This window comes from Microtus ochrogaster, chromosome 7 (genome assembly GCF_000317375.1).
Source record: "Microtus ochrogaster isolate Prairie Vole_2 chromosome 7, MicOch1.0, whole genome shotgun sequence".
Classification (NCBI taxonomy): domain Eukaryota; kingdom Metazoa; phylum Chordata; class Mammalia; order Rodentia; family Cricetidae; genus Microtus; species Microtus ochrogaster.
In genome coordinates, this window is record NC_022014.1 from 26,471,717 (window position 1) to 26,494,380 (window position 22,664).

The following is a 22,664-nucleotide window of genomic DNA, read 5'->3' on the forward strand; positions in this document are numbered from 1 at the left end:
GTCTCCAGTTGCCAGTTAGTGGCTAGGAGAGCAGGCAGATAGATGTTGGGGTGCAGGGGCAGGGTTGTCTCCAGTTTCAGGTTTGTGGCTAGGAGGCTGGTGGTGCCAGGCTGGCACTGAGGTGGTGCTGCCTGCCAGCACTCCTCCCTCTGGAGTTGAGTGTCCTTGCATTCTGCTTTGCCAGCTCAGGCTGGGTCCCAGGCTGGATCCCAGGCATGCCGGCCGAGTGCCTGCGGCTGGCTGGACAAACAGAGGCTGTCTTTACGGGACCAACAATGGCCTCCAGACCAGCAGGCCAGGGACAAAGGGCTGTCTGAGCAGTCTGCTTGGGCTTGTGTTCCTGGGTGGAGACAGAACAGGGGAGGGGCTGTGGGCCTAGTGACTTATAGCTCTGAGTGAAGTGGGGGTGGAGATGGCAAGACTATGATTCCTGCCCTTGGTCCTCAGGGGACCTCCTGATCAGGCTCAGGAGACTGCAGAGGACTGGAGATAGAGGGATAGGAGCTTAGGGACTGGTGCTTAGACCGGCAGGCCAGAGTCTGGGGCCCTCTGTAGTCCCTCCCATTCAGGAAGCCTGCCTTGCTCCACCCTGTGTTTCCTCAAATACCTGTGTCCCCCAGCAGTGTCTGTTCTCTGCCCATTCATGCATTATGCAGAAGTGTGGGGAGGCCTCAGCTAAGGGCCTCAACAAGGGGCTGGGCAAGAACAGGGGCAGGAGTCGTTCACTACGTAACTGTGGCAAGACTGAATCAAGAGTCTTCGGTGCTGGGCAGCATGCCCTCCCCTGACAACCCCCACCCCCAGCAGCCCCTGAGAGCTGACTGGGTCCCAGGGAAATCATGTCCCAGTTAACTGACTAATTAGTGCTGGAAATGGGGCCATGCAATATCCTTGGATCCAGATCCCTCCCTGTCTCCTCTCCAGCAGTGAGGATGCTGCTCCTCTGTCCAGAATGACAAGAGTCGTGGACAGTGTGAGTAGTTGGAGCTCAGGGTAGGGCCACCTGGTTCTGGTTGTCCTAGTCTTGCCCACGTGTCTTCAAGTGAGGTCAGAGCCTGGTCTGTTTGGTTCAGGATGATCTGGGACCCAGCAGCTCTTAGACTTTGGTGTCAGGATGCTTGAGTTCAAGTAGAGGCTCTTTGGGGTAGGATTCTAGTTCATATCCTCGCCACTGGAGCCAGCCTCAGCCTTGCTAAATCAGTCTTCATGGAGGGGAACCCAGCCAGGTGTTTAGCTTATAGAAGGGGAGGGCGGAGTTGCACAATTCCACATGTGATCCCTCAGATATGAGGGTTCTCTCCAGGAGCATAGCAAGCTGAGGTCAGCCTGGGTGAAACAGTAAGGCCGTATCTTTAAAAAAGAAGGAAAGAAAAGAAGTGCCTCTGGGTCTGTTAGCTCAGGTCCTCCATGCTCCAAGAACTCTGGCTTTGGAAGACCTGTGCCAACTGATACTGAAGTTGTGTTCCATGTCTGAATGTAGTAGGGACGGAGGTACAGATTCCCATCACCAAGGTTGAGGTCTGGGGCCTGTCAGAGTCACTGGGGTGATGGAGTCTGAAGCTGTGTGTGGGAGCTTCAAGGCTCCAGACAGGAGGGGCAGATGCAGAAGAGAAGAGGCCATGCCTACATGGGTGGGAGGTTCTACCAGGACAGAAAGCTGAGGCTGTGGGGGTTTCAGAAATATCATATCCCCAGGGATGAGCCTAGGTCACACCTTGGCCCTTCTGGCACTGACCTGTCCTTTCTCCTGCAGTACGTGGTCATCCCTACCCGACGAGCCACTGCTGTGGCCTTGCAGAGCTTCACCTCCCATCTGCTGGGGGATGCTGGAAGCCCCTACCTCATTGGCTTTGTGAGTAGCTGAGGGTGGGGTCTGCCTTGGGTGGGGCTCGGAAGATAGGCCAGTCCTGATACCTGTACCCCAATCCCCACAGATCTCGGACCTTATCCGCCAGAGCACCAAGGACTCCCCGCTCTGGGAGTTTCTGAGCCTGGGCTATGCCCTCATGCTGTGCCCTTTTGTTGTGGTCCTAGGTGGCATGTTCTTCCTTGCCACTGCTCTCTTCTTCCTCAGCGACCGTGCCAAGGCTGAACAGCAGTGAGTAGGGTGACGGTGGGCGTGCTGGGAAGCAGGGACTGTGACAGCTCTTTGAGACAAGGGTGGAGGAGACAGTGAGCTACTTTGTACCCTTATGGCTGGGTAACCTGCTGGAGGCCAGGACCAGCTCTATATTTGGCTGAGTCTTCTCATGCCCCCAGCAGCATCTTGTGAGCCCTACCCACTGTAGCCCAGGTTGGCAGATGCCAGGCCTTTCTTCGGTACTTCTAGGAATGACCCCCCCCCCCCCGGAGTGAATAGGGTTTTAGAGCTGGGAGTCCCATTTCCTTCTCCTCTTATTTTCTGACTTCTTTCTCCTCTTTTCTCTATTCCTTTCTTTCTCCTCTCCCTACCCCTGGGCTTTCCCACCTCCCCCTGGGGCTGACGAGGTCCCTGCCCAGCGCCTCCGGTCTACCGGCCCCAGTGAAGCGATGTGCCAGAGCCGTGCCTGGGCCCAGTCCCCGCTGATGCGCCACCCTGACCCCCGCCCGTCTCTCCCTCAGGGTGAACCAGCTGGTGATGCCGCCTGCATCCGTGAAAGTCTGAGATGGTGAGTGCAGGCCAGGAAGGCCCTGTGTGAGGACTGGCCACAAAGGAACAGGGAACAAAACACCTTCTGAACCCTCTCCTTCCTGAGCAGATTCCCTACTGCCCTGGGTCTGCCCTCTTCCTTCTGAGATGTTGACATGGAATCTGTAGATATGTGGGAGCTGGCTTCTTCCAGTAAATCAGTGCCCTCCCTTCCCTAGGAGGGCTGAGAGCATAGGTCAGGCCTGGAACTTGCCAGAAACTCCTGCTGTCCTCCTAAATCCTCCTAGATGTGTCAGGGTACAGCTCCCACCCTGACCTTCCCAGTGGCCTAAGCTTCCTATCAATGTAAAACACGGGTCATAGCCTCCAGTACCACAACAGTGGTGAAAGCTAAGGAAGCCAGCTTTGGAACAATTCCCAAAGCTCCACCTGATCCAACCCCTTCCCACAGGTGCAGCTGGGACAGCAATGATCTGCAGTGTAGATTGGGAGAGGTCCTCCAGCATCCTGGACCTGCAGGACTGTCCCAAAGCTACCCGTGTGATTCACAGCTGAGTACTCACCCTCTTTGGCCCAGGACTGAGTGGCCCTATCTTGAAGAAGAAGCTGCATCCTCAGTTAACATGGAGGGCTGTGTGTGCTGGAGCCACTCAGTTGAACACAATTCAAGACCTGGTTGGGGGCTGAAGGTCCAAGAGAGAAACCAGCCTGCACTGGGTATTTGGGGAAAGCCTGGCCCGTCCTCAGCTCATATGATCTTGAGAGAGCCCCTATCCTCCCTAGACAGTGGGGCCAAGGAGCTGGAGCTTCCTTCATTGTGTGCCTTGCAAGGCACCCTCCATGGCTTTGAAGAAACAAGTCCTAGACTGTACACAGAAGACATGGCCCAAGTCTCAGGCCCTCAGTTCTGGTTCTGAGGTCCCCCACAAAGGCTCTGGTGTATGAGGACCATTTCCCCATCCTTAGGCTCTGACCTGGGGGCCATCAAATTCAGCCTGACACATGGAGCTGGGTGCTCCCTGGCTGGGACAGTCACCCTGGAGAATAGGTAACTGCCTCTGCGGTCTTCAGCTGGTTCTTTGCCCAGTTTTTCCCAGGTGGGACCATCCCTTATTAGAGGAAGCTGCAGCACTAGGGGTGAAGGCCCTACTCCCTCCCCCCACAACTCCTGCTGTACCCCAGAAGCCACCCCCCCTTACAGGATGATCAGATTTGGCTGCAGAAAGCTGTACCTAGCAGCTGTCCACATTGCTTCTTGGCCTAGGGTATGAACTGCTGGAGATTGCCCACCAGTGCCTGTAGGTATCATACCCCAACTGCCTGTGTTGGGGGGGGGGCCTTCACCTCAGCCTTTCATCACCTACACACAGACAACCCTTCATTCCCCTGCAGTCACCTTAGGACACTTATCCCCAGCTTCACTCCTTGCACACCAAGGTGGCTCTGGTCCTGGGGTACCATTGTAACCTACAGGAAATGTCCAGAACCAGCTTGGACAACAGTTCTCGTGGCCATCCCCCACTTGCTGGCTGTGGCTTCAATGGTGTTAGTGGTACCCACCCCACCCAAGCTCTGGGGCATCCTGGGGGTTTGGATGTGGGTGGGCAGAGGGTGCTATCCCTTATGACCAGCCTGGCTCCCACCCTAACCCCAGCAGGGGCCCCAGCAATGTTTTCTTGTTGTACAAGAACCAGGTCCAAGTGTTGCCTCCTCTTCCTTCCGGAAGCTGAACCGCTCCTTTATTTTTTAGAGCTGCTGATTGTGAATCTCAGAGTCTTAAGAGAGAAGCCAAATATATATTCCTCTTGTAAATGAAGAAATAAACCTATTTAAATGTTTTGGTGGCTCTCCATTGAAACAGCCTGGGGAGGGACAGAACTGAGTATCTAAGCCTGAAGCCAGGCCTGCAGTAGATGGACCTTGCCCCTGGAAGGTTGGTAATCCACCCACTGCCCAAAGCCAGAGATTGGTGTCATACATATACCATGGCAATATTTATTAAAATACTGGTGAAAAATAGAAGTCTCTTGGGCTGCTCAAGACAGGGGAAAACAGACCACACCACACTCAAGGTGTCTGCACCTTCTTCCGGGCCACTTTCCTTTTCTTGACCCCACTCTGGAACAGGCTGGGGCTCCTGTTAACCAGAGACAGCCTTGCCCTTTTTCGTGGCAGGGAAGACTGGGGCGTCTTTCTCAAGACCTCCTTTGTGGGAAGAGCCTTCTGGTAATGTTTTTTGCCTTCAGGCTCTATGGGGGACACAGGAGTGGTTCCATTCACCTGTGACAGCTTCTCTTTTTCCTTCTGTAGTTTTGGGGTCTTAGCAGGGGTGCTGGGGCTTAGGGTGGAGTCGTTGGGAGCTGGACTCTTGGTGACAGGTGTCCCATTCACCTGGGATGGGGTGTTGGCCTTCCCTCTCTTCCTTTTCTTCTTGCCTGTGCTGGGGGGCTGGTCTGTACCACCAGCAGCGGGTGCGGCATCCGCCATCACTACATCCTGCCCTGATGCAGCATCCTTTTCTGGTGTGGCGTCCTTAGATTTAAGTTTCTTTCGTTTCTTGGTCTCAGGCAAGAATCCCTTTTTCTTCCTCTTCATGCTAATAGGGCTCTGGGAGTCGCTAGGAATATCCCTGGCATTCTTCTTTTCTGACTTGGGACGCCTGTAAGGAAGTAGTAAAACACAAAGTGAGAGGATACAACACTGACGGCACTGAGGGCATCTTCAGTCCCATTTCCAGGGTGCGGGTCCCTCTCCCAGAACATACTGGACTCCTAGCATCCTCATGGCCTGCCAGTAGAGGTCGTAGAGGCGGTTGGAACCAGAGGAGTGGTTCCCCTGCTTCAAGTTTTGCTGCAGCTTCTGCTGCTTGCTCTGCAGCATGCCCAAGAGAGAGGTGAGGTCCACAGACAGCTTCTGCAGAGGAAAAGCAGGCTGGAGTAGTAGTGGTGACATGGCTTTTTGTCAGCTTTTGGGTCTTCCACCTGCTCCTGGAACCTTAGCCACTCCTGTCTCTAAATAGTCTTTACTGTGGAAAAACTAAGGCCCCTAGCATTGTTTCCCTTTCCAAAACCAGGGGCTCAGGTGCTTTTTCAGCCTCAGTCTCCTGTAAGGATGGTTCCAGACTAGGGAACCCAGATGTCCATTTCCAGTGGCCTCCTGGCCTCTACCCTCATAAGCCCATAAGTAACTCTTACCCCTCCCTGCCTGGAAACCTGGCCTCCTTCCAAACTGCTGCCCGCCTGGGATCAACTCTAGCTCTTCTCACTATCACTGTCTCACTTTTCAGTTTTCTGACGCAAGGTGACACCGTCTCACCCCTTGTCTGCCAACTCTAGATGTGGCCCTCTACCTCGAAGTCAATCACTTCTACCAGTCACACTGTAGTCTTTGAAAAGGCCAGATTATCCCCCTGGAAGGAAGGACCACTGCCAGAATCTTGGTGTGATGTCCATTCCACCTGGGGCACTGACTTTTGGGCAGCTGCCTTACCTCATGATTGACTGTCTTGAAGAGACTGTTCAGCAGCTCCAAGGTGGACAGCTCCCTCTGGTGCTCCCCTTTGCTCTGTGCCTCCCCGAGTGTGTGCAGGGTCTAAGGAGAAAGGTCAACTCTGAGGCACTCCTAAGAACTGCCCAAGGCCTTTCTGCATGCCTCTCATAGCAGTGGCCCAGAGGGAGGAAATGTCTCTGGGGACTAGTTAGCTTATACAACCCACTCTGTAACCTCAAGTTCCAAGCAATCTGGTTTCCAGAAACCTGGGGGTGAATTCATGGTGGGAGCCTCACAGCTGCGTGTTACCTGGGTGACCTTTTCCAAGACCTGGCCAATCAGCTGCTCCCACTCAGGATCCTCAAAACATACTCTTAGCTCCCGGGCAGATAGGGTCTTCTGGAGCAGTGTGCACGCCTGGGCCTGCATCAAGGAGAATGTAGCCAGCAAGAGCCCCAACATGCCCAGTAAAGGCTCAGAGGCTGCCTGTACTGGGCCTTACAGTCATCAGCTCCTCTCGTATATGGGTAAAGGGCTGCTGAGATCTGAAGAGGTAATGACTCCAACCTCATGCTGGGACTGTCTCTTGCCTTACTGACTTAATGCTGTCTCCCTCAGCCTGCCTGACAACCCTGGCGTCTAAGCAGACAGGGTGACTTCTCATATAGGTCTCAGCAGTGCTGGAGGCCTTGGGCCAGACAGCAAGGCTCCTGAAGTTCCTCTGTGCCCACTATATGTTGCAGCGTAAGAATAGCCAAGGTCAGTGAAGCAGGTCTCAGTGAGAAGATGATTCAGACAGACCCTTACCTGATGGCGGGGTCGCAATGGGTCAGCCACATGCTGGAGCAGGATGGGAAGCAGGTTCTTACAGATCACCTAGGGATTGGGGGAGGACAGGGACCATTAGCTGGGCTCTGGGACAGGCAGGGGTCCAAAGAGGGCTGGCTCCTGTACTTACCGGATACCGGGAGAAAAGGCTGAGGAACATGGGGACAGTGAGGGGGCTGTTCCGCTTGGTCAGAAGAGATTCCAGTGCTGCCGAGTATACCCGGGTCACAAAGTTCAAGTCCAAGCAATTGGCAGTCTGAGCCTGGTGAGAAAGCTGGGGTGAGACAGGGAGCGGGCACAGAAGACTGAGGACGAGTCCCGGCCAAGAGTTGGTTTAAGTTTTCTGGAAACTGCCCAAACTGGCTCCTGGCTCACCTCTGGGTCCTTGGGTTCAGGCTTGGTGTCGGCTCCCTGTAGCATCTGACCATCCTGGTGCTTCTTAGCAGTGTTGCCCTTGAGGACTCGCAGTAGATACAGAGAGGCGTTAAAGCAGTAAAGGGCCACAGAGGTGTCAGTCTGACTGCCAGCACGCTGCACAAGGCGCTCCACCTGGGCATGCAGAGCCTCTGCACAGGGCCCCACCTCGTGGCAGTAGTGGCGGGCACGGCATAGATGGTGCCTGTGGGTGGGGCAAACTGGTCAAAAGATGCCCTTGCCCATGCACAGCAAGAAGAGCCCTAGGTACCACTACATAGGTTAAAACACTGACTTTTAGAGACAAGACAGGGACTTGACCCAGGGGCCAAACACCTCTCTTGTCTGTACCTGTTTTGTGGGACAGTGGCCTCAGACTCTGTAAATCAAGCCTAAGGCCAATGTGTGCTTAGGGACAGAGTGGGGGGTAAGGGGGAGGACAAAACAGTGTCTGAACACATAGCATGATCTGGACTAGCATAGTGCTGTGTGAGACAGTCCTAACCTCCTGTCAGAATACCTGAGTATTTTAACACTGATGGCTGGGATAGGACCAGAGCTTCAGGACCCCTGCTCTAGGCATAGGGAGCATGAAGGAAATGGAAGAAAAGTCAGTTAGGGTTATGTGTTAGCCAGGGCATGTGCACTCACATGAAGATGCGGGCGGTCTTGTGCAGGAGGTCCTGCTCCTGCTTGCTAGAGCCTTTGCTGCGCATGTTGTGTTGGATTATGCTCAGCAATGGCTCAAGTAGTTCCAGGACCAGGGGGTGCTCAGGCTGCTTGGTCACCAGCACTTCAATCAGGTCTAGTACCTGTGGCCAGAGGACTGGGAATGAGCCCATGCAGGAGCACAGGGGAGGCAGGAGCAGCTCAGGGTGTCTGGCAGTCACTTGCACACACTCACCCGGATTTGGAAGTCTCGTCGGAGCTTCTTCTCCTTCTGCACCTTGTTCTTTTCCTCTTGCCGGGCCTGAATATGCAACTTCTGCTCTGCAAATAGGCTGGACAGGTTCTGGTCCAGGGCCATCATAGCCTCATCCCCAAGCTCCTCTTCATCCTCACTGTCTACTCCACCCTGAGGTACAGAAACACAGCCTAAGCACAGGTACCTGGCCTTAGGTAGGTAGACAAACCCCTTCTCCCCTGGCTCCTGCTCACCAGTGCATTCCCAGCTTGCAACACTTCCATCAGCCGCTGACGAAAGCCTGGCTGCACATCCTTATCACGGTCTTCCTCTTCACTCTCTGCTCCATCGTCGCTATCCATGTCACTATCTGAGTTTTTATCGTCCTCTGAGCCTTCATCCTATGGGCGAGGCAGGTAAGTCATACCTTCTCAGTGATACCATGTGACTTATCTCCAGTCAGTCACTCTACCTTGTACCTCACTGGTAAGTACCTCTCCATGCTCCAGCTGCTTCTCACTGGTATCATCAGTGACCACCACGTTGTCGTCCTCATCCTCATTTGTCTCAGGGATAAGCACCTGAGGAGAAGTCCAGAATACAATTGCATTCGCTGCCCCAACTGCCTACCTTCCTCAGGTGACTCCTGTAGCCTCTTCTATCTTGACCAAAGGCCCCCACCACCCCAGGGAGGAAAACAGAAGATGGGGAGATGTCACACATCCCCAGTTTATCTCAGTGGACCCATCTTACAATCTTATTATTTCTCCAAAGGCCCCAACTCACAGCCAGGATTAGCTGCAGACCACGTGGCGTAAGGTGGGAACAGATGTGGCCAAATACATTCCGGACCACCTGACGCATCAAGTTGCTGGGTTGAGCAAGCAGGGACAGCAAGATCTCCACCATCACATCCACCCATACTGGTTCTTGGGAAGCTGCAAGCAGGAAAGCAGATTTAGGCTGAGCAGGACACAGATAGCCTGGTTGCCCAGCCTGCCCCAGGAGTAATGATGCACCTTTGGCCCTAGAGCGTGATCGACGGGGATTCTGTTCCATACTTTTCTTGATGCAGGTCTGGATGTCACCCAGGACATCACAACTCTCTGTAGGGGACTGTGGGCAGGATAAGGCAGAAGTCAGAAAGGAACTGGAGCCAGAGTCCTCAGGTAAGCCACACACCAGCCTTTTCTTGGCCATTCACTCTTACCATTCAGACTGGCAGAGCTACCCAAGAACCTTTTCACACCTTGTACAGTCAGACACACCCAGAGCCACAGGACAGAATACGCTAATCTCACACTGCTGGGCTATCCTTGCACTTCTGGTTTTAGATATATACTTGAAAACCATTGGGCTTTTTTTTTGTTTTATGAGACAGGGTTTCCCTGTGTAACAGCCCTAGCTGCCCTAGAACTAGCTCTGTAGACCAGGCTGTCCTCAAACTCACTGAGATCCGCCTGTCTCTGCATCCCGAGTGCTGGGATTAAAGGCGTGCACCACCACTGCCCGGCTCTGGTTTTAATTAGATTTAAATGCATCTTGCTGGGAATAACCTGTATACCCAGAAAGCAGTCTTTTGCTTGATAATGCTATGGGCAGAGAGGAAGGAGTCCATGCCTAAGCCAGTGGTCTCTATCTCCCTGGCTTTGAGAACTGGGAGGTGCCTGCCCTCTGGGCTGTGCCTTTTCTCCTGGGTTTGATAAACCCAAACTGCAATTTCTTCTGCCAGTCAAATTCAGAGATGCAGGGGTCTGGAACCACAGGCTTGCGGCTAACAAGACCTGACGCAGCTTTGATAAAAGAGCATCAGGGGTCTGGTGAGATAACCTGAGAGAGCACCTGTCTCCAAACCTGACGACCCTCATGGCAGGAGAACCAAACCCCTAAGCTGTCCTGATCTCCACATGTGCGCTATGGCACACAGCACCACACAAAACAAATTTTAAAATGTTAGTTAAAAAAAAAAAAAATTCAAGGCTTCTTATAAGAAAGATGGGGGTGGGGGGAGAGAGAAGGTTCTTGAGGGCCCAGGACTGCAGAATATGATACATTGGGAAACTATGGCAGGCCAGAGCCTTTGCTGGGTACATTACCAGCCTCAGGCATGATTGTCCCTTGCTTTGGGGTGAGGGGAAGCCCTCAGAGTTATACATAGAAGCCTGGAACCTGTTTCTATTTTTTTTTTTTTTTGGTTTTTCGAGACAGGGTTTTTCTGTGGTTTTGGAGCCTGTCCTGGAACTAGCTCTTGTAGACCAGGCTGGACTCGAACTCCCAGAGATCCGCCTGCCTCTGCCTCCCGAGTGCTGGGATTAAAGGCGTGCGCCACCACTGCCCGGCTTGGAACCTGTTTCTAAATGACTATTAAATGACAAGTGTTCTGTGTGTCAGACTGGCCTCCCTCCCGCAGGGGGCAGCACGTTCTTTTATATCCATCACTTCCAATGAGTAAATCCTATCTAGGGACTCTTAAAATCTCGGCCACTGGAGGTGTGGCTCAAAGCAGGCTACTCTGCTTCTGGCACCTGGCAAACGCATAGAAGCCCTACATGGAATGCTGGGATGCTGGCTAGGGCCCATGTGGATAGAGTGGCTTTTCCCCTTAAGCTGTAACTTTCATGTAGGACTGGGTTATGGTAAGGGAATCCACCGTCACCCTCCATCTCCATCGCCTTCAAAGCCTCTCAGTAGGGGTGGCCCCATGCCCCTTCTCTGCAGACCACAATACCTTGAAGAGGTGGAGGCCCACCAAAAGCAGCAAGTGCTGGAAGGCAATGGACCTGGTTTCTGAAGACTGGGCCTCAAGTTCCTTCAAAGTACTCATCATCCTGGGGAGAGGACAAGGCACGTTTACAGGCACCACTGATGAACAGGGTACCCTCCTCCACCCCAGAACTCCCAGGCCCTTACTGGTCCCAGGCCTGGCGCTGCTGTGTTGTGAAGGGTGTCACCAGGGTCACATTGCGGCTGTGGTTCAACAGCATGTCTGCAAACTGCACCAGGCGGTAAGTCCAGGGCTTCCCGCTTTCATTCAAGTCTGGAGACTGCCTAAACTTCACACTGAGGGTCTGCAGCAGGCTGGGAAAGGAGAAGGAAAGGTTCACAAGACTGTACATACCAACATACCCAGCCTCCCTGCCAACCCTGGGGCTCAGTCTCCAGGCCCTGGATCCTCCAGGCCCTCTAAACTTGCTCACAGCTCAGAGAAGAACAAGTGTTTCCATCTGCTGAGTGGCACAGACTTACCTGAAGAAGGAACTAATGATGACACTTCGGTTCCGGTTGTCCAAGGGAAAGGAGAAGTGTTGCTTTGTCTCTGGGATCTGGGGGGTGGCCTTCTTTGTCTTAAAGAAGGCGTGGAACAAGCAAAACCTAGGAGCACAACCAGCATTGACTGGCATGGTTAGACTCCCCTCAGTTGCACCATGTAAGGGTCACTTCTCTGGTGTGACCTGATTTGGAGCAGCAGAATAAGAGCTGCTCCCTTGGAGCCAGCAGATAATTGCTAGTGTGGGGCAAAAGACTTGTAGATACCGATGGGCAAAGACTGCCTGTAAAATCCATAGGTCAAGCATGAACTTTTGGGGTCCCACAGTTCTATACTTTCTGGGTGTCTTTCCATGACAGGCAAAGTACCCTGGTGATTCCTTTGGGCCCATTCCCTACTAACAACTTAACCTGAAAGCTTCTGGCTCCAGGGGTGCCCCCAAACGCGGACCAGGCAAAGAGCCTAGTTCCATGGCCATGCCACCCACAAGGGGCTAGCTCCTTACACACCTGGCTACTTGATCGACCACGGCATCATCCTTCTCCAGGTGCAGATGGTCCACAAGGCTGACCAGGCGGTGGATGATCCACTTCCGTAGCCGTAACACACATCGCTCTGGCCTGGGAGCATGAGCAGGTCACATAAGTCAAACACGACAATAAAAATAGGGTGCTCCTTTGCTCCACTGTGGCAGGACCACCTATACTCTGCCCTGACCTCCAAATACCAATCAGGAAACTCACAGGCTACATTCAAGAGCTAACTTTCCTCCCTCCCCACTCAGGGGTTTGGGTTCTCAATGTTCCTGACACCTGCTACTCACACATTGATTGAGGCATCCTGTGCTCTCTTCTGGTTGGTAGTGCTGAAGTCAACCAAGGAGTCCAGGTCTGGCTGGAGGAACATGTCCCGCAACCAGACCACATAGCTTTGCAAGGCTTCACTACTTAAAAACCGTGTGACATGCCAGAAGGTAGGCATGACAGGGAGACCTTGGTTGGTGATGGATGTGAAGGCCACCATCATGGCAAACTGTCGCTTGGGGTCATCCTGGCACCCCTCTAGGAAGATACTCACATATCTACTTATCTCTGGCACGAACTTGAACAGGTTTTGGGGCTGCAAAAATGAGCATGAGGTTGGGTTACTAATGTGAAGTGGCCAACATTTCCACCTTCCTCCCTCTCCCTTTCTAGGTTAAACCCTGGGCTAGAATGCCCCGAGTTCACAGTAGGGCCAGTGCTGCCACAGCTCCACCAAGGTCTCTCTAATCTTTGACCCCTCAAATTCCTACAATCCCAGCTCAAGAAGGTCCCCAATCTGGCTCAAAGACTGAGGACAAGATGCTTCCCTAGTTCAATGCGGCATGAGGGGAAGCAAGGCCCAAATCCTGATAGATCAGTATCTAGCTGTGTCAGTGTGATTCAAAACCCACCGATTTTCACGTGATCACCACCAGGTTACTTCTTTTCTTACAACAACCCTTTGTACTGGGCCCCTGTTATCACTGTCTCATGGATGGCAGGCACAAAAATACAGAACACACTAGGAATAACTGTTCTCATCAATGGCCCTAGCAGAGCATTCCAGATAGATGACTGGTTGGGCCTGCTAGAGAGTGGGCCTCAGGACAAAAGGGCCTGATCACTGGCCAAACTCTTCTATAGTCCCCAGTCCTGTCACACATCTTCAGAGGAAGAACCCACTATCTGGCCCTTTTGGGCATTGCTGAACTTCAAGGGATAACACCTACCTTAGAAATGACCGCGTGCTCCCCAAAATGGCGGATCAAGTCTCCCCGCATCACCAGCTGCAGCTGCTCTTCTGACAGCAGCGGCAGGGATGCACCCAGCAGGCGGAAGCACATGTAGCTAAGAAGGGGTGGGGCAGAGCCTGGTCAGAGACCCTGTTCTTTGTGGTGGGCTTCAGAACACGTCCCACCCAGACTGGAGCAGAGGTTAGTGTCTCACACACACCTGGTTGACCAGCTTAGCTTCTTCAGCAGCCCCTGCTCCACAACCTCCTTCCAGAACAGTGTGAATTTGTTCTCCTTAAGTGATAGGCGGAGGAGGCTCAGAGACACGTCTGGCAGCTTTTGCTCCTTCCTTACAGACTTGGCTGCCATCTTCAGCACGTTCACTAGACTACAGAGTGCAGATAGGACTGAGCAATACTGCCTAGAAGTCTGGGGTTCAGGGCACCCCCCAAGGAGAGCCCACCCACTCTCTCCTCAAACCTCGGGATATTCTCTTCTGAGAACAGGTCAACTGAGCCCACCAGTGACTCAAGCTTCGCTGGCACCCTCTGCTTAGCCAAGAGGAAGAGCTCCAGGTACTTAGGGGAGCTGAGGATCACTTTCAAGTCATCCTTGAGGACCTTTGGCAGGATCTCCTCGAACATGGACTCTGGGACCTGGAGTGAGAGCGTAAGTGGAGAGGGCGGCTTTCCTAGCACCGTCGTTTCTCCCTCCGGGTCTTGCTCTACCCCATGGGCTTTTGATACAGCTCCAGTTAGCCAACTTGTTAATTGTCAGACCTGTAAGAAAGCGCTGGCTACCCATCCCCAGCATCCTAGATGGCTAACTGGCCTGGGGGCTACATTTAAAATTATTCCTTTTGTGTTTTAGAGGACCAGCCTGATTCTTATACACAGAGCCCTATATGAGGGGCTGCAACTTAAATTCTGGTTCTCTGTGCAGAAAGGCCCAAACAGGGATGAGCTAGTGGCAAATGATTCTAAATGTGAACCTGCCTCGGTCTCCCAAGTAGATAGCATAACTAAGGCAAATGTATTCAGACTGCCTTCTACATATTCAGGTGCTGACAAACACTGTTCCAGATCTCAGAAACCAGAGAGCTATGGAGCATTTGAAGTGCCTAACTGAATGCAGACATGCTGCGAACCAGAAACACAGGCAAAATTTAAGATATTTGTTGACATGGGGCTGGAGAGATGGTTCATAACTGCTGAGTTATGAGCACCGCCTGGTCTTTAGAAGGCCCTGAATTCAATTCCTAGCAACCACATGGTGGCTCGCAACCATCTGTAATGAGATCAGGTGTCCTCTTCTGGCTTGCAGGCCCACATGAAGGCAGAACAGTAACACAGAATAAACAAAACTTTAAGATGTTTGCTGACAAAAAAATAAATGAATCTAAAACTATCTTCACAGTTCACAGCTCTTTCCACCTGCTGCATGGTTAAGCCATCTGTCTTAATGGTCCTGTGTGCTAACTGAAATCTTCTCAACGTTCCCAGAACCATACAACACAACCTGTGATCCCATACCTTGGAGAGGATGTCCACCAGGACCTTCATTGGCTGGCCTTGTAAGTGGTTGTTGTGATGGGAGAGGATATTCAGCAACCTCACTGACTTCATCAGGGCCTCCTGGTCCTAGTACCCACAGAAAACATAGTATGAACAGGGCACATTACTGTCTGTTCCCCACCAACCCAAACCCTTGCCTCCTGTACCCAACACTCTTACCTTCACCAGGCGGCCTGATTGGAAGAGAGCTAGCACTCCAAACAGGTTTGCAAAGAGAGCAGGTCTCAGCATTGCCTAGAGGAAGATGGCAAACACGGGTGAAGAGGGTCCATGACCCCACCCATGTCTGTTCAGGCGGGGGCCGGTATGTCTGGGACCACTCACCTTGTTTGCTGTTTGCAGATTGTATTTTTCCTGTATCTGAGTCAGGATGCTGCATAAAGGAATGTCTTCAAAAGACTGCAACAGCTGCCAGCAAAACCAAAGGAGCGCAGAGGAGTGACCCAGGGGAGCCAAGCTAGACCAAGCCAACTCCCCCTTTTCAGCTTTCCCTCTACATAATCCTGGTCACTCCTCCCATCTTTCACCACAAGTGCTACGGGATAACCTACTGCTTTCATGGGACCAAATCCTGCACCGAGCCCCATCTCCACCAGGGCTTCTGAAGGCTTCGATTGCTCATCTGTCCCTCCTGAAAAACCCATCTCAGCCACACATCCTAAGCCTAGCTGCCTTAAGGTTGACCCTACAGGCTAGTGTTCACTGCTGCTCTTTGTTGTACGCATTTCTGAGCGGCCTGCCATTAGTTAAGTTCCTAACCTAGAGAGGGGTCCCCAGCCTTGCATAAGTCAACTTCAAAGTTCACTACTTCCAATAACTGTAGCTAATACGCCTACTAAACATGTATCAGAAAGAAAACTTCAGAATCCTCTCGGATTTCTCCTTACCCAGCGGCTGCGGTGCCCCCTATCCTTACACCCATCTTTTGACCAGCGTAGTCGCGCCTTTGCCAGCGCGCGACCTCACCTGTGCCAGCGCCAGACTATAGCAGGGCCGAGCAGCTTCTCGGCCCATCCCAAGTCCAGTGACCAGGCGCTTCAGGGCATACTTCATCTCCGAACCCTGCGGAACCAAAAATATCCCTCGTGTTCAACAGTGACCTGGGAGCCCGCCCCTGCCCCCCTGCATCTAGAGCCGCGACTGAGTGTGCGGGCCCCGCCATCATACACTCGGCCTTGTGCGCAAGTACTCCAGCAACTTCTCGGTGGCTTGGAGCCGCGTTTCCTGCTCCGGCTTCGCGATGTCCCAGAAGAAGTCCAAGAACTCGCGGCTGTGCTCCAGTAGGTCGCGGCGGTCATCTTGCACCGCTTCTGCGGGAGGCGCAGGCTCAGCTTTCGTGGGACTCTTCATCTCCGCCATGCTGCACGAAACACGTGGGCTCGGAAGACGGTCTCTTCCAGGTCAGGCCCCGGCGCGTGCGCACTGGGACGGCCGGCTGGGGGCGGAGTCTAGAGGTCCGGAGTGGTTGGGAGTGGTGGGGCGGGACGTCGTGCCTTTCCGGTCTGGTCGTGGGTGGAGCCACGTCTGGTGCTCACTCACGCGTGTGGCGTGACTGCTGCTTTGATCCCTTTCTTTATACTGGAGGCGTTTCGAACGGCCCGCGGCACAAATCCACTGAAAAGTAGTGATACGGTCTCCTTCCATACTTCCATCTACCCGCGAGCCTTTCCGACACCCGTGCGTCAGCTATTCTCCGCCTACTGTGTGCTCGGGAACAAAGCCACGGCTTCCGAGGACTTTCTAGTTGAAGAACAAGTAGCAAAATCCATTTAAAACGATAATTATGAAAATAAGGACTGTAGGGAGCAGAGCCCTTTAAATGCTAAAATATGTCGAAACATCACCTGTTAAAAGCCTTGGAAATTAAAATTCAGTAGATCCTAAGATGCTGTTTAAGAGTAGTCACTGGGCCGGGCGATGGTGGCGCACGCCTTTAATCCCGGCACTTGGGAGGCAGAGGCAGGCGGATCTCTGTGAGCAGCCTGGTCTACAAGAGCTAGTTCCAGGACAGGCTACAAAACCGCAGAGAAACCCCGTCTCGAAAAAAAAAAAAAAAGATAAGGGACTGAGGCCAAAGAGGGGACAGGGACGCAGGAGCAGGGAGAGCAAGGGTCAAGAGTTCAGACTTTCTTCGGAGTGTGCGGGGGGGGGGGGGGGGAATTATATCGGATTTACATTCACAGAAGATCAACTGTTGTCTGGGTAGACAAGGCCTTTGGCTGTAAGTACAGAGACAGTGAACTGGGCTAGAATCAGACCTGGGCTAATCTGGAGCTGGGCAGGGTGGGAGCTGAACTGGGTCAAAGGAGAGAATTAGCTAGAGAAGACACCAGGCTAAAGGCTAAAATAATGGAGTAGATGGTGGAATCATTGAGCCTAGGGGTGTTTTGTTTGACACTGAGGTGGAGATGGAGTAATCAAGAGTTCTCTTGGTTTGGGACTGGAGCTATGCTGTGGTAGCAGAGCATGCGCCAAGCATGCCAAGGCTTTAAATTTGATCTCCAGCACAACAAAACAGCTGAGCGTGTTGGTGGTCCACGTGCCTGGGTCAGACTGGATTACGTAGTGAGACTCTGCCTTAAAAAACAAATTATAGCCGGGCAGTGGTGGCACACGCCTTTAATCCCAGCACTCGGGAGGCAGAGGCAGGCGGAGCTCTGTGAGTTCAAGGCCAGCCTGGTCTACAAGAACTAGTTCCAGAGCTGGCTCCAAAACTACAGAGTAACCCTGTCTCGAAAAACAAAACAACAACAAAATATATATATATATATAAGGGCTGGGGAGATGCTGATTGCTTAAGAGCACTTACTACTCTTGCCAAGGACCTAAGTTCAGTTCTGAGCACCCATGTAGCAACTCACAGCTGTAACCCCAGTTCCAGGGATCCAGAGCCCACTTCTGGCCTCCTCAAATGCAAGATGCATGTGGTCCACGAACACATATGTAGTCAAAATACATAAAGTAAAAACATCTTTTTTTAATTAAAAAATTAAAACCCTCAAAACATTAAACCAAAAATGTCTTTTACTTTGTCAGATAGGGGAAGTGCTACTGGATGTCCTTGACCTTGGCCTGAGGAACTATTTCTAGGGGGTTGTAGCCCGGAGATTGCAACCCTAAAGGGAAGCTCACGAGAAACCTAGTTCCAGGCCTTTGTTACCAGTGGTGTCCCCTACTCACTTCTCCAAACGTTCTCTACTCTGCCATCTGTCCTACCTGTGAAACTAAGATTTACCTTGCACAGGTAGAACCCCAGGACGCAGAAGGTGGGTGGAGCAGGGGAAAGCTGAAAGACACCGGTCCAGGCGCCACCTGTGTCTGGTGTTCTTGTCATCTGTGTTGCACATGGAAGATGCCTTGGCATCAGAGATCTCATGGGATAATGAAAAAGTTAACCCAAAAGCAGGGATGGCACTTGGCCCCTGGGAGATTTGGACTTTATTAGCTTCCATTGCAATTGATAAAGAACAGCAGGGCATGGTCCAGTGTGGAAGACGGTGCTGCCCATACTGCCCAAAGACTAGGCTCTCAACCTTCCACTGACTTCCCTGAAGCTGAGCTGCACTCAGTCTCTTTTTCATCATCCTCTAGGTCCTGATCTGATAGAAAAGCCAGCAATTCCATCAGTGTGGGTACCAGGAAACACGGTGGGACTAACTGGCCCTGAAGGACAGAGCTAGAGCCAGGTGACAGAACATGATGAACGGCGGGCTGATGGCAGCGAACACATCACAGATACATTCTCTGTCTGCACTCATTGCTGCTAGGCCTCTGTTTTGGCCCTCAGGTTCCAGATAGCTTTGCCCTTTCCATACTCCATCCCTCTGTTAATACCCCTGGAAGGGGCAGCAGCCACTGGGGACACTGGAGACATGGGCATGTTCTGCATGGACTGCCACTTGGAGTAGGCTCCCTTGGCCACAAACTCCAGGGCTTTCTGTGGGTCTTTGTTGAGCTTGATGCTGGGTTTGAGGCGTTGCCAGATGATTGAGCAAGGTGCAAGTGATGGCCTTGGTCCCTCTGGGCATCCCTGAAGCCACTAGCCCCAACATATCGGATTCCATGTCATCCAGGGTGCCACGGAGAATGAGTGGGCAGGCCCAGGCACTAGGTGCCGATCTGGCTACCAGGTTGCTGAGCAGAACCCCGGTGCTTGGGGACAAGTGTCCAGAACCAAAGGAGCTGTTGATTGAGGAGGTTAGGAGGAGCATAGAACCACTGCTGTCCACCGTGGCCACGGCGCTATTCCCTGAGGTCATGGCAGTTTGCAGGAGAGACAGACAGGAAGTAGGGCTGGGTGTCCTGGAGTGAAGGGTAGACTTCAGCAGTTCCAGAAGTTCTGGGCCAGCTGAGGGACCTGGAGTAGTGAAGAGGACACCCTGCGGCACGGAAAGCTGCAGCGCGGGCTCTAAGGAGGGCATGGGCTGAGCAGGAGGCTCCCCGAGCTCCAGGTCTTTGACCAGCAGACTCAGCAAGGCATCCCCAACAAGATCAGGGTTAGAGGCCAGGGCTGCCTGGTGCAACACAGCTGCCAGTTTGGGGTTGGTAGCTCGAGCCCCAAGACTCAGTGGAGCCCCGTTGGTATGGCAGAAGAGTGGACAGAGTCCCTTGGTGCCCTGGGCTGCTAGTGCACTTGCCAGGGGTGCATCTACCTCAAAGCCCTCTTGAGCCAGCTTGGTGGGCTTGGCCAACAGCTGTGGCCAGGTCAGGCGGCCGAAGTGTGTGTGAAGCAAATGAAGGGCAGGCAGAGCTGTGGGCAGCCCCAAGCCCGGGGCCAGGGTTTGCACTGGGCCTGCTGTCAGGGCAGTTGAGTTTCCTGAGGAGCTGTTGTAGAAGAGGCCCCAGAACATGCCACCTGTTGGGAGACAAAGAGACCACACAGGGGTCAGAGGCACTGACCAGGGCTGGGGTCAGGATCCTCTGGCAGTCCCAGGTGGAGAAACGGGAGTTACTGACCAGGTTGGGGGTCAAAGGTTACCCAAGACTAGGGTTGGTGCTCAGATCTTGTGTTCTTCTCACTAGCTAGTCTTGAGGTAATGGCGACTGACTAGGTCCCAGGTTGGAGTCTCTGTCCCGGGCCCACCGATCACACTGACCTAGCCCTGTTGCATGAGGATGTACCACCGCCAGACACAAAGCTGCTCCAACTCCAGCATCCACGACATTCCCCCCAGCGACAAGCAGCTCTTGGCCCAGCTGAGAACATGTGGCTGCAGTAAGGAAAGGTCTATGGGTGATGGGCAAGTGGCCTGGACCATTGACCCCCTAGCCCCTTCCCCAGCACTGACCTGCAGGGCTGATAATGGCTCCATGGTGGTACACACCAGGGTGATGGGAGTGTCTGCTGGCTGGAGGGGCCACAGAGCCCAAGTTTTCTTTTGGACTGTCCCTACTGTGCAGCTGCCTCAGAGCCAGGGAGCTGCTAACAGCTAGCAGCAGCAGACTTGCCAGCAGGCGGGCCCAGGCTCCTGGCAGCCCACCAACCTTGTTCCTGCAGAAAGGGGAGTCCTGAGCCAGGGATGGAGTGGAGGGCACCCAAGAACCCTGAGAGGACCCAAGGAATGTTTTCCCAAAAGGTTTGATTTTTTTCAAGAGTATAAACTGGCTAAGGAGGGAGAGAGAGAGACAGAGACAGAGAGAGGCAGAGACAGAGAGAGGGAAAAAATTCCAGGTCCGGGGCACTGCGAAGACACAGAGGTAGGAAAAATCTGGAGAAACTGAGGCTGGCTTCGAGAGAGTATCTACAGAAGAGGTGGTAGAGGCAGAGGCCAGTCAGTCAGAGGGAGGCCTGGAAGGGGCTTGGTATACAGGAGAGAGGAGGCCGAGCAGCAGGGCTCAGCCAGGTAGCCAGGTCCCAACCTGCCTAGCTGGTGCTGTGGCATGGGGGTAGGGTGAGGCTGGCAAAGATGAAACAGGATAGGGACTGGCTTGGTACAAGTGTCCCTTCAGATACATAGACCTTTGATTGACTGGCTCAATCCCAAGTTGGGTCTGCCGCCTAGAGTCCCCTTCCCCCACTCATCTAGAAAGTCCCTGGAGCTCAGCCACTGTGGGGTTGCCTGACCCAGCTTAGGGGCTCCGGAGAGAGGACCTTGCCAGCCTTCCAGCCTGAATTATGGGGTTCCCAGGCCCCTTGGTGACTCACCGGGGGGTATTTTGGGATCTCCTTAGGGAGAGGACCAGTGGCTCTGCTATTTCTTCCTCTTCCTCCTCCTCAGACTCCGTGCCAGGCTCCCAGAGTTGCAGCTTGTGGTAGAGCACAGGCCCTGTTGTAGCCTCCATGGCCTGGGCTGCTCCAGGTCCCTGCTGAGAACCCTGACAGTTGAGACTGCCAGGGAGGGAGGCAAGCAGGCTGTGGTTGCTGCTGGGTGGCCTTGGGGAAGGGAGGTGGTGAAAGAGAGAACAGGTCTGGGCAGGGCGGGGCTGGGCCGGGGAGGCTTCAACGAGCCTGCCTCATTAGGACTTGAGGTTCTCCTGAAGGTTCCCCAAACAACTGCCACACAGGGGTCACAGTTTATCCAAGTCTAGGATGAGCCCAACACTATAGCAGTAGACCATGGGGTGTAGTGGGGAGAGTCCCCTCTTAACCTTTGAGCTCTCTAACTTACCTAGATCTCTAGGGACTGTGAACGTGATCAGAACTAGGATTCAAGGGTGGTTTGGGTGGTGGCTTAGCAACACCAACCAGGTTATATTGTCAGGGGTGTGGCTTCCAGGTAGGGTCATGGTCCAGTCTTGTGCTGCGAGTTCTTGAGAGGACTCTTTCGAAGGCCACCCTGGATATGTCATATGGCTCCTGTCCAGCAGGTGGCATCAGAGACATCTGTGGGGAAACTGGAAACCGTGGTTCCAATTCTTTCTCCCCATTCACACCAAGGATGTGTTCCAGGGCCAAGCAGTGCTATTCACAACAGTCCCACACTGGAAACTACTCAAACACCTACTCAGGAAATATACCCCTCAGGAAAATGAGCCACAAAAACCACTATTCAGGCAATGGGGTGTCAGTATCAAAATGAACAAGCTACAGTCAAGTGTAATGTTGTTCCTGAGTCAGAAGGAACATGGTGAGTGAGAGGCCAGGCAGGGAAGGGCACACATTGTGTCTTATGCAAGACTCAAAACCAGGCAGGACCGGTTAGCTTTCAGGGTCAGAATGTGATGGGGCCATATGGGAAGCTAGAGATGTCTGTTTTTCCTTCTCCCTCCCTCCCTCCCTCCCTCCCTCCCTCCCTCCCTCCTTCTTTCTGAGATAATGTCTACATCGCTCTGACTGTACTATTACTTACTTTGTAGACAAGCCCGGCCCCTAACTCACAGAGATCCACCTTCCTCTGCCACCAAACAAGCAAAACTATTGCTGATGTTTAGTAAATTAAAAGGTTTTTGGGTTTTTGTTTGTTTGTTTGAGGACAACTCGTGGGAGGTGACCAAATTTAAGCAGTGGTGTCAGGCTTGACAATAAGCACCTTTAGCCACATCTCAGAGGCCCTTCTTTTGTTTGTTTTTTGATTTTTTTTTTTTTTTTTTTTGAGACAGGGTATCACTTAGCCCAGGCTTCCCTCAGCTGGGGGAGGATGGTCTTGAATTTCCAGTCCTCCTGCTTTTACCTTCTCAATGCTGGGATTATGGGCACACGTTACCATGCCTGACTTAATTAATTAAAAGTTTAATATCAAAATGTAAGTGGCTTAATTTTTATGTTATAAAAAAGCAGGTTCGTTAGAGAAGGGGCCTGGATTTTTCTGTTAGACAGCCATTATTTTTATTTGTACAGTGTTTTGTTTTTTGCTTTTGTTTTT

General features: G+C 52.8%; 3 protein-coding genes across 6 annotated transcripts in view; 1 reads left to right on the plus strand and 2 right to left on the minus strand.

Annotated features, from left to right (window-relative positions):
• Spns2 (sphingolipid transporter 2) overlaps positions 1-4,548 on the plus strand; it is a 37,927-nt gene extending 33,379 nt beyond the window's left edge. The window contains exons 10-13 of one of the 3 annotated variants that reach the window (XM_026780108.1): positions 1,754-1,852; positions 1,935-2,098; positions 2,457-2,648; positions 3,081-4,548. In XM_026780108.1, the coding sequence (XP_026635909.1) occupies positions 1,754-1,852; positions 1,935-2,098; positions 2,457-2,648; positions 3,081-3,546 (921 nt within the window). In that variant the 3' untranslated portion in view covers positions 3,547-4,548. Of the gene's footprint in view, positions 1-1,753; positions 1,853-1,934; positions 2,099-2,456; positions 2,649-3,080 lie in introns of those variants that run through there. The other 2 variants (XM_013347291.2, XM_026780109.1) reach the window with 2 other exon arrangements.
• Positions 4,549-4,614: 66 nt separating this feature from the next.
• Positions 4,615-16,251, minus strand: Mybbp1a (MYB binding protein 1a). 2 transcript variants are annotated; one of them, XM_026780107.1, is made up of 26 exons: positions 16,030-16,251; positions 15,829-15,924; positions 15,187-15,270; positions 15,022-15,096; positions 14,821-14,928; positions 13,769-13,944; positions 13,509-13,676; positions 13,286-13,403; positions 12,356-12,651; positions 12,042-12,152; positions 11,511-11,636; positions 11,175-11,342; positions 10,993-11,092; positions 9,284-9,380; positions 9,051-9,202; positions 8,759-8,845; positions 8,519-8,665; positions 8,265-8,435; positions 8,012-8,172; positions 7,322-7,565; positions 7,077-7,220; positions 6,926-6,994; positions 6,428-6,541; positions 6,119-6,220; positions 5,394-5,542; positions 4,615-5,288 (listed from the first exon to the last, which is right to left on the minus strand). In XM_026780107.1, the coding sequence occupies exons 1-26, from the start codon at positions 16,219-16,221 to the stop codon at positions 4,697-4,699; spliced, it is 4,047 nt and encodes a 1,348-aa protein (XP_026635908.1). In that variant the 5' UTR covers positions 16,222-16,251; the 3' UTR covers positions 4,615-4,696. The 2 variants fall into 2 exon arrangements, with proteins under 2 accessions (XP_026635908.1, XP_005349680.1); XM_005349623.2 differs by having other exon boundaries at positions 4,697-5,288; positions 7,077-7,208.
• Positions 16,252-18,689: 2,438 nt separating this feature from the next.
• On the minus strand, positions 18,690-21,144 carry Ggt6 (gamma-glutamyltransferase 6). Its single transcript, XM_005349626.1, has 4 exons — positions 21,008-21,144; positions 20,151-20,353; positions 19,959-20,072; positions 18,690-19,717 (listed from the first exon to the last, which is right to left on the minus strand). The coding sequence occupies exons 1-4, from the start codon at positions 21,142-21,144 to the stop codon at positions 18,690-18,692; spliced, it is 1,482 nt and encodes a 493-aa protein (XP_005349683.1).
• Positions 21,145-22,664: the final 1,520 nt, after the last annotated feature.